Below are 11339 nucleotides of genomic sequence, written 5' to 3' on the forward strand. Positions count from 1 at the left end.
TACTAGATTTAATCTATTTAAAATAGATTTAATATTAGATTTAATATTTTAAAAATTAGCCTATTGTATAAGCTTTGGGACCTTCTTTCAGATGGATAAAAAAAAGAGGATAGAAAGTTATAAAAGCAGCAAATATAATTATATATTGTTTTCTTAAATTCCTAAAATAACCTTAAGGGAGAAAAAGGGCAAAATGAATACTCTCCAGAAAGGCATATTAAAAATAATTCTGTTATTACATCTTGGTTAGCAAACCAAGACTTGGGGTGAGCAGAGTATTCCATAAATGAGTCCTTGGTGCTTTGTGAATCATGCTGGAAAAACAGCAACAGATCATAACACCTTCAGAAACGGAACCGGAAAGAAAACCACAAATGCCAAGTCTGTGTATATTTAGTTTCATTGATGTTTACTGCTTTCTTTTCATGAAATAATCTAGCTAGGCAATGTAAGGGATACTAGTTTACTAACTACGTTTATCATAATTGTAAATAAACTTTAAAAGATATAAGATTGCTCTGTTTTTTTCTGTATGCAATTAATAGTTTAGAACTTCTTCAAACTAGCTGCTTTTAGAAACAGTAGTGTATTTCCTTTTACGTCCATAAGGCAAATACATAAAACATACTATATACATACCTAAGGTAGCCACAGCAACAAGTTTATGGAACACTTTGGTTCTGTGTGGAAATACAGAAAAGCTGTAGATAACCCTCTGTCCTTAAGAAGTTTATTCATTTGTTTAAAAACAAACCAGAAAAAAAAAATCATTGAGTGTTTTCTAGATCTGCAGTCTCTAATATGATAGCCACGTGTTGCTATTTAAATTTAAATTAAGTTAAATAAAATTGAAAATCCAATCTGTCAGTTACATTGGCCACCTTTCAAGTCCTCAATAATGACACGTGGCTACTGGCTACTATACTGGACAGCTTAGGTATAAAACATTTCCATCATTGCAGAAAGTTCTTTTGGACAGTGCTATTCTAGACAATATACTTAGCACGTTTCATTTATTCTTCTCAAAGAGCCTGTGAGGTATAGAGGTTATCATAATTGTATAATATAGAAACTGAGACTCAAAGAGCTTAAGAACATGCCTGATAGCACCGTCAAGTCAGTGTTAGAACATAAAGCTGAAATTAGGTCTGTCTTGTTCTTAAGATTCCACCTTCTTACCCTATACAACACTAGACTCCCTCCAAGATGTAAACTGTAAGGTTTAAGGTATAAATGTAAGGTACAAGATGTAAGGTACTCTTAGAAAATTCTCAGTGAATTCAGACAATGAAATACAGATGATGATTGATATATATTCGTGATACAACCAAAACAGGAAGAAAAGGGGAAATAGATTTCTTCCATAAGCAAAGTAGATGATTATTAAAAAAACTGTAAGAATGAAACTCTGCCTTAGTTTCTTTTCTCTGAGTAGAGCCATATATTATATATATACTAAAATTGATGAGGCCAGTAAAGACTATTTTGTGCAAATATTGGACAGAATGGTAATAGTAGAAGCATTAGATTTGGAATTAAAACATTTGGATATATGTCTGAGTACACTACTGTCTGTTGTAGTTGTGGACAAGTTATCTATTAATTTAAGTAACTTCCAGGTAGTAACTTATGCAGGTAGTAAGTTGTAGAACCAGAAATTAGACTAAATCTTTTGGACCCTAGAATTCTATATGCAGACCTCTGAAAACCATTCTGATACTGTTTTTCCTGCCATGAAAAAGGTATATTATTCATCCCATTTTATTTCATTTGCTGTTAATAGAGATAAAATAGGATCATACATATGTAAAGCCCACATACATTATATATTATTGTGACAACAACTATTATTATTGTATGAAAGTGAAAGTCGCTCATTCATGTTCGACTCTTTGCAACCCCATGGACTGTACAGTCCATGGAATTCTCCAGGCCAGAATATTGCAGTGGGTAGCCTTTCCCTTCTCCAGGGGATCTTCCCAACCCAGGGATCGAACCCAGGTCTCCCGCATTGCAGGCGAATTCTTTACCGGCTGAGCCCCAAGGGAAGCCCAAGAATACTGGCATGGGTAGCCTATCCCTTCTCCAGTGGATCTTCTTGACCCAGGAATCAAACCAGGGTCTCCTGCATTGCAGGCGAATTCTTTACCAACTGAGCCAACAGGGAAGCCCCTATTAATACCTGGTTTATTCATTCCCCAGAGCTTCACCTCTGAGAACCAGCTATAAATGAAGTAAACACTTAAGGTGTGAAAACTAACACAGACCAGTTACACATTGGAGACCTTCATTTAATATCTGTTTACTCTTAATTTAGACAAGTTTGATTTACTGACTTTCTAACCAATAACATTAAAATTTGAGAGGAAGACTACTATTAGAGTTGAGTATTAACAACAGTGAGAGAAGTACAGTGCCTGCTGGCAGAGGGGAATCATGAGAATAAAAATCAAAAGAAAATCATGAGAGAAGACTTGGTGTTTGAAAAAATTCAGAGCCATTTAGTTAGAGATGACAGCCTCCCTGGCACGGAGAGAAAGTCTATTCTGAATAGTAAAGTATACTTGAGATGGTTCAGTTAGTGGCAGCTACATGGTTTAAGAAAGCAGATATATAAAATGTGTAAGGTGTTTTAGGATAATTTGTAGCAAAATTATTATAATAAGCCTTTTGACACTTTTAAAAGTGGCGATCTTCAGTTACTGGAATTTTATTACTCAGTGTGTGAAAGTTGCTCAGTCGTGTCTGACTCTTTGTGACCCCATGGACTATACAGCCCATGGAATTCTCTGGCCAGAATACTGGAGTGGGTTGCCATTCTCTTCTCCATTATTATTCAGTCAGTATACAGTTTTATCAACAACTAGAAAACTGGAATCTTTCATTGTATTTAATTTCTGCCTAAAAGTTTAAAATAAAGCTTCATACTAGTTTCAGTGTATATTTGCCCCACTTTTGTCAAGGTAATGTATTTTTGTAGGGGTGAGGGTGGGAAGAGAACTCAGTTTCTCCATCCAAGACATAACTTATGTTCAAAGGGAAAGTAAATCTAAACCACCAAGCTGTTACCTTTGAAAACGATTAGTGGAGTCTATTGTGTTTTATCCAAACATCTTTGTTTAAAGGATTTTATATTGAAAGCAATTTATATACTCCACAACTCAAAGATAATGTTGGAATCTGGTTTAAATAAAATAATAAAATCCAGAAAAATCTACTGCACAGCCTGAAACTCTGCACAGCAGGTTCCACAGCAGAGCAGGTTACAGTTGATGCCTTCAGTTGTCAGCCTTAATTTTCTCTGGGCTTTTAAAGGTAGAAGCTGTTGCTCCATGCACGCCCTCCTCTCAGTAGATTAAGGAGGGTTTTCATCCAGCTTTTTTCAGAAGTACTAAATAAGTGAAGATTTCTATTCATTTTTAATTGTTTTGAAAAATATTGACTCTCTGCTCTGTGGTTCACTTAATATGCTTAATGTAAAATAAAGCTTATGCTTTGAATTTATGTCTCATTTAGTGCTGTGCCAGCATCTGCAGAACATCAGAAGAGACTTCAGCAGTTCTTGGAGTTCAAAGAATAGTTAAGTAATATAAACTGTGTTCATTACACTGCTGATACAACTACAGATGGGACAGTAAATGTTCAGCATTCTTGGATCAGAAGAAAATGGACTAATTAGATGCTTCCTTTGTCGTGGTGGTTGCTTTGAAAACTATACTTTAATGGGAGAAATCATGGAAAGAAATTCTCAACAGAAAAACCGAAAACTGCCTTTTCTGTACTGATTGCTTTTTGTGTGTGTGGCATAATAAAATCTTTATTCAATTTTACAGAAGCCTCTATGGCAGTAGAAATGTTTGTAGCTTATGCAGCTTAATAAGAAGAACTAGAAAATGTTTAGAATTTTCTTTTGAGAGGAGTAGAGGCAGTTCAGAAGGTAAAACAGGCCAACTTGATCTAGCCTTCCTTCCTGATCGGTCTGAGAGTTTAGCTCTCTGTAAACTCAAAATGCGTAAACTTTTTTGGAGTAGTTTCTGTTTACTAAAGGATAAAAAGAGTAACAGTGGAGAAAAAGTCACAGAAAATGCTGTCTAGAGGACATATTTTGTTAATCTGTTAGGTTGTGTTTTTGTTTTTGGAGACAAATTAAATTTGCATGATTGTCAAAAAGAAGTCTCAATTTACAGATGCTAACTCTATGTAAAGGAATGTGGAAAAATTCAGCTCTTAAGTTACAAGATGAAACATTCACATTTGGTTTTCAAAAGATAATTGACCGACATCTATGAATTTATTTTGTATCATGCTAGTAAACAATGTGTATGGGTATTTTCTCAGCTAGTTTTTGCTTTCTTTTTCTGGAACAAAACATTAAGTGATTGCCAGGTTTTTCAAGTGAGAGAAAAAGTTTTGCAAGAAAACCAGGAAACTTTCCTTTTTTTTTCCCCCACTCTCCTCATCTTCATTAGATCAAATTATTTTGTAAAGCTTATTGTCCTCACAGGGGAGCAACCTTTGCTTTGTTAACTGGCTGGTTAAAATATATTAGGAACATCTTTACACCCAGAAACAACTTAGTCATCAGGTAGCAAGTGAAACCAAAATGTCAGAGGGATTAGTGTACTTAGGAGTATGTTGTATGTCCTGAAAGTGAGTAGGTAATTTTATAATTTATTAGATCAACTTTGGAGATGAAAGATTGGAAATCCTACTGGTAGACATTCACTGGACTAGCTTTGGACTGAAATACTTCCTTATAATCCTTTTCCCCTTATCTTTTCCCTCTAGTGTCCCCTAATTTTTTCTTTAAAGTCAGCGGAGGACTGTATGTGAATCTTTATTGTGGTGTGTATGTCTACCATTTGTCTGATTACTTGATGTATTATATCTTGATTTATTTGTTGCCCCTTGAGCCAGCACATGCCAAATTATAAATGAATCCTTCTGGCCTTTATGAGACAGCTTCCCAGTTGTCAAGTGTTTGGCGTACGTAGGCTATTGCCTTTTTTTTTTTTTTGGCATCTGAAGTGGAGTTGAAGTGAGTTTTTTGAATGTAAAAGTTGAATTTTGAATGTAGAAGCTACTTACAGATGACCAGAAACCGTTGAGTTCCATATTTTAGTCATTGAGCTTTTTATATTCCATTCTCCCTGCTGCCCCTGTTTGAGGCATTTTGGGAGAAAAGGACGCTTAACCTTATGCTTACATAAAGAATTTAAACTCTGACTTATTCAGATAAAATGTCTGGCTTTGTTTTAAGGTTTTTGTTTTTTTTTTTGTCATCTCCCATATGCTTTGGGCAAACTATATTTGATGAGCAATGTGAAAATTTCTGAGGTGTTCATCCCTATTTTTCTGAAGATAACATGTCTTGTACTCAATACAGTTCACATGGTGTCTGCCTGGTGGAAATTTGGAACTGCCTCCCCAAATCTGGATTGTATTTAGTAGATAAAGAAATCAGTTCCTTTTCCTCATTGTGTCGATAATCTACACTCCGTCTGTTGGAGTAGGGTACGCCTTGATCACCTGTTGGGAAAGAGGGAAGAGAGCTAGCTCCTTCACCTGTCTGCAGGAAGGAGGATCTTAGGAAGGCCACCAGGAGGAGAGAAGCATTTCCTTTGATGAAGTCACATCCTGCCTGTGAACCCACTGATACTGTTGACGTTGGCCTGAAAATTAGAGGGTGTTCCTTAAAAGTGTTTTCTGTCAGTACAAAACGTGATTGTATCAGCTCTTGTAATGTTTTCTTGACCCTTATGGAAGGTATAAATCCACGTAACTTCTTTCCTAGAGAACTGGGAAAGTGTCCTAGAATTAAAAAAAAAAAACACAAAATGTGTATAGTTGAGTGGACATGGATAAGCAACAGTTTGTTATTTTGCTGGGTTTGTTCCTTGGTATTTGTTTTCTGTTATCCTGTAAATATGATAATCTGTTTATATCCTTTTGTATATCACTGATACTGAATTGGGTAGAAAAATAAATTGACAGTTTTTAGAAATGGGACTGTTAATTGAAATATGCGTATCTGTAAGATCAGTTATTTAATTTCTGGTGTATATGTGTATGTGTTGCATTAGCCATTTTAATCAATCTGAGACCCGATACTTATAAAACCTGAAACATGTCTTGAGAAATCAGCTTTTGCCTCTGACTGGACTCATCTGGTGGGTGATCTGTAATGGTAACTCTGAGGAGCCTAAATTCTAAAAGCCTCTTTCTTCGAGGATGCAGGTGCTGAAAGCCATTTCTTAATAGAGGTTTCTTTTCTTGCCAGAATAGTGTTTCTAAATGGATCATATTCCCCCAGGCTAAAAGTTATGTCTGTCAACTTTACTTAAATTAGCCCGAACTTCTCCTCAGGGTAGTTGAGGTACTATAACTAAGGCCCTCAACTTGCCCTGTTTGCTATCCAATCCATAGTTATCTTTCTTATTTTTTTTTTTTTTTAAATTTTATTTTATTTTTAAACTTTACATAATTGTATTAGTTTTGCCAAATATCAAAATGAATCCGCCACAGGTATACATGTGTTCCCCATCCTGAACCCTCCTCCCTCCTCCCTCCCCATACCATCCCTCTGGGTCGTCCCAGTGCACTAGCCCCAAGCATCCAGTATCGTGCATGGAACCTGGACTGGCATCTCGTTTCATACATGATATTTTACATGTTTCAATGCCATTCTCCCAAATCTTCCCACCCTCTTCCTCTCCCATAGAGTCCATAAGACTGTTCTATACATCAGTGTCTCTTTTGCTGTCTCGTACACAGGGTTATTGTTACCATCTTTCTAAATTCCATATATATGCGTTATTATACTGTATTGGTGTTTTTCTTCTGGCTTACTTCACTCTGTATAATAGGCTCCAGTTTCATCCACCTCATTAGAACTGATTCAAATGTTTTCTTTTTAATGGCTGAGTAATACTCCATTGTGTATATGTACCATAGCTTTCTTATCCATTCATCTGTTGATGGACATCTAGGTTGCTTCCATGTCCTCGCTATTATAAACAGTGCTGCGATGAACATTGGGGTACATGTGTCTCTTTCCCTTCTGGTTTCCTCAGTGTGTATGCCCAGCAGTGGGATTGCTGGATCATAAGGCAGTTCTATTTCCAGTTTTTTAAGGAATCTCCACACTGTTCTCCATAGTGGCTGCAAAGATGACTTTAGTTCATCAGTTAATAATCTAGCTATTCTTAAAAAGCTGCTGACCACCATTCTAAAATGAGCAGAATCATTGTTTTGAGGGGGAGGTGGGGCACACAGCACGTTACCACCTTAAGAGTTCTCGGTCACGGCCCTAAGCAGCTTTGGCAGTTGCTGTAGTGATTGGTGCTTTAATATGGAGCTAGCTAATCATCCAAAAATACTCACCTAATGCCTCTTTCGGCCCAGCTACTGGAAACAAATTGACCTGTGAACAAGGCAGTCCTGACCTCTAGGAGTTTATAATCAAATGCAGTGGCATTGGAAACTTGGGTTCACAAGCATTGACTCATAGGGAGTGCTCATTAGAGGTACAGAGTCTGGGCTCCACTTAGTACGGATTCTGCTTCAGGAGGTCTGGACTAGTTTCCAAGAGGTGTAGTTTGTAGCCAATTCCAAGCAGTGATCTCAGAATCACACTGTGAAAAGGGTTTATCTTAGCTCAGGAGTTGTCAGATTTAGCATGCATCAGAACCACATGGAAAACTTGTTAAGACACAGAAAACTGGGCCCCCTTTCTAGAGCTTCAGATTTTAGTAAGTCTAAAGTGTTCAGTCAATAAGCTGTGTCTAACTCTGCAACCCCATGGACTACAGGACACCAGGCTTCCTTGTCCTTCACTGTCTGCCAGAGTTTGCCCAAATTCATGTCCATTGACTCGGTTATGTTATCTAACCATCTCATCCTTTGCCACCCTCTTCTCCTTTGGCCTTCAGTCTTGTGCAGCATCAGGGTCTTTTCCAGGGAGTCTGCTCTTTGAATCAGGTGGCCAAAGTATTGGAGCTTCAGCATCAGTCCTTCCAATGAATATTCAGGGTTGATTTCCTTTAGGATTAATTGGTTTGATCTCCTTGCTGTCCAAAGGACTCTCAGGAGTCTTCTCCAGCACCAGTTGATTACAGAGCATCAAATCTTTGGCACTCAGCCTTCTATATGGAACTCTCACATCTGTACATGACTACTGGAAAACCATAGCTTTGACTATATGGACCTTTGTTGGCAAAGTGATGTCCCTGCTTTTTAATATGCTGTCTAGGTTTGCCGTAGCTTTTCTTCCAAGGAGCAAAGCGTCTTTAAAGTCTGAGGTAGAGCCCAAGAATTTTTAAAGTGTCCAGACACTATGCTCGTCAGGAGACCACATTTTGAAAACCACTGCCCTAGTGAGTTTTCTCATATTTGGTATTCTTTCAGAAGCATATGAACAATGATTGCTATAAGGTGGAGTTCTTACATCTGATTGATTTGTTGGAAAGCATGAAGAATATGGTTAGGTCCCATAGGTAATGCAGGAATGCTGAGAAATATTCTGGTGTTTCTATGCTTATTTTGAGTTTTCAGCAGGGATTTGCCCAGAGTTGCTCTCTTGCACCTAGCCTTCACTTGAATTTCTGTCTTGGCAAACTTGGCATTTTTCACAATGAGCTTAGCCTTCCCTCATACGCCCAGGTAGGGTTCAGTGTGTTTTTTCAATGCTTTGTCATTCTTTTTTGGACCTTATCACATTGAATTGTAACTTAACTGATTACAAATCTGCTTCCCCTTATAGATTATGAGCACTCTTTCCTTCCAGGATTCCAGATACACCTTCTCATGTATAACCCTGTCTTCTTACTTTTAATTATTTTGACTTTCCATGCTTTATTCTGTGTAGTTCCTTCTGACCTATCTTACAAATCATTTTCTTCAACTGTGTCTAATCAGTAAACTTACCTATTACATGAACAATAGTTTCACGATAAGTGAAAATTAGCAGTCGTTTTTGGGATTACTTTTTAATTTCATCTTTAGCAGACCTTATCTACAATTCTGAATTCCAGAGGATTTTTTTATTGTTAAGTTTGGTGACAAAACATATTTGGCAGCTAAATCTGACCTTGACTGCTATGAGGCTATTTGTAGACTTCATTTACTCCTTGTACTATGACCGTGTTTCCATTCACTGTGGTGTGATGATGTAGGTGTTGTCCCAGACCCTATGGGAGTGTTATGTAATATGCATCTTTATTACCTTTCTAAAGTCCTTTAATCAGAGCTTCAGGCCTTAGGAGTTTAAGACAAAGCATTGTAGACCTGTTTTTGTAAGATGCTGTTAATTCTCCCACCTACTGATTCAGCATTTACTAACTGCCTGCTGTATTACCAGGCCTTGTGATAGGCACTGATAGTACAGAAAGAGATCACTAGTTTGTGTGGAAGCAGTAAGTGGAGGTAACCCTTATTTTTTCTGCTTTTTCTGCTGCTTTGCAGAAGTGGTGTGTCTTGCTGTGTGCTGTCTCATTGTTGAGTGTCTATTCTGTTCCTAGCCTGCCCAGAATGCAGCATCTCTCCAGGTGTTCTGGTGCTGCCCACTTGTTTCTTGCATTATTTTTCAGGAGCTGTATGGCTCTACCTTGTCTTTAATCGCTCATGTTCTTGCTGTGCAAACATATCTCTTACCAGATACTGTTGAGTGGGCCTTGCAAGTGATCCTGATGGTAAAATAGTTCTGGAAGACCTGTGGATGTCTGTGGCAGAGAAACATTGGGAGATGACCTCTGAATCACAGGCTTTTACTTGATAGCCTTTTGAAAAAATGTTGGCTTTCTTTTTGGCTGCACCACATGGCTTGTGAGACCCTAGTTCCCTGACTAGGGATCAAACCTGCACTCCCTGCATTGGTAGCATGGAGTCTTAACCATTGGATCACCAGGGAAGTCCAGAGATATTAACTCAATTGATTTATCCTTTTTATCTCTTAGCTATAAAGTGATGTGTGGTCTTGAAAAAATATTACACACTAGTCCCTCTCCTGCTATATTATGATTCTTTGTTGCAAGGACACAATTCCCAACTTAGCTGAAGCATAAGGCAGGGAAAGTGAAAGTCGGTTGTGTCCGACTCGGCAACCATGGACTGTATAGTCCATGGAATTCTCCAGGCCAGAATACTGGATTGGGTAGATTTTTCCTTCTCCAGGGGATCTTCCCAACCCAGGGATCGAGCCCTGGTCTCCCACATTGCAGGTGGATTCTTTACCATTTGAGCCACAAGGGAAGCTCAAGAATACTGGAGTATTCCTGATAGGATCTTCCTGACCCAGGAATTGAACCAGGGTCTCCTGCATTGCAGGTGGATTCTTTACCAACTGAGCTGTAAGGGAAGCCCATAAGGCAGGGAGTTGACCTAAAGGAACAGAAATGTCTTGTTGAGCACAAGTATAGATTTGCTTCTGGGCCCCATGAAGAACCTGGAAAGCTCTCAGGATCTCTAAATGGTTCTTCTTTGTGCATCAAAGCTTTATTCTTTCTCGATCTAGTGGCTTTCTACTACTCTTCCCGTCTGCCCTGTAACTCCTGAGTTTACTTATAACAGATAGAAACTGACCAGCTCTTTCTGAATGCCAAGCAAATTCCTGTTTGAAAGAAATTAGCCTTGATCACCAACATGGCTTCTGAGAACTTAGCTTTGTTGATCAGCATAAGTGGCAGGTAGGGTCAGTTTCCCAACATAGGGGATAGAATTTGGGGTTAAGGACCTGCAAAAAGGGGCTGGTAAGTCCCCTTGCTTTGGGTTGGAACCCCAAAGGGCTGCAAACCTAGAAGGAAGGGTGAGGAAGAAGTAGATTGCATGAACTGTAGTTGAGTTAGAATACTCATTAAGTTGAACTGCAGTAATCTCTGTTTGCCATTGCTTCTAGTTCCTGGGAGAAGCCATCATAAATCCTCTCTGGAGAAAAACAACATCCTAGGTCTCAATTATTTCTACAAATGAGTTTTCAAATATAATGTCTACAGCCAAAAATAACCAGGCACAGGAAGAGACAACATGAGTGAGAATAACAACAGCGATAGACAAGAGGATAGACCCTTGAGGACTCCAGATCTTAGAATTATCAGATAAAGATTTTAAAAGAATTATGATTACTGTGTTCATTAAGATTTTAAAAAAAACCTTTAATTCTTTAGAGAACTAGAAACTACCATGTATATGGAGTAGAAACTACACATACAAACACAGATAATTTGAAAAGGCAGATAGTTTAGAACAGAAAAATAGAATAACTAAATTAAGTCAAAGGATAGATTTACCTGCAGATAGATATAGCTGGAAAAAACTGACTTAGAAGGTCAGTCAGAAGAAATTAT

At 38.0% G+C, this 11339-nt stretch overlaps 1 protein-coding gene across 1 annotated transcript in view; it reads left to right on the top strand.

Moving 5' to 3' along the window:
* Positions 1 to 6136, top strand: part of NDC1 (NDC1 transmembrane nucleoporin) — a 59957-nt gene extending 53821 nt beyond the window's left edge. Inside the window, exon 18 of the mRNA XM_027537193.1 lies at positions 3517 to 6136. Coding sequence (XP_027392994.1) covers positions 3517 to 3580 — 64 coding nt within the window. The 3' untranslated portion in view covers positions 3581 to 6136. The remainder of the gene's footprint in view (positions 1 to 3516) is intronic.
* Positions 6137 to 11339: the final 5203 nt, after the last annotated feature.

Source organism: Bos indicus x Bos taurus, chromosome 3 (assembly GCF_003369695.1).
Source record: "Bos indicus x Bos taurus breed Angus x Brahman F1 hybrid chromosome 3, Bos_hybrid_MaternalHap_v2.0, whole genome shotgun sequence".
In the NCBI taxonomy this organism is placed as follows: domain Eukaryota; kingdom Metazoa; phylum Chordata; class Mammalia; order Artiodactyla; family Bovidae; genus Bos; species Bos indicus x Bos taurus.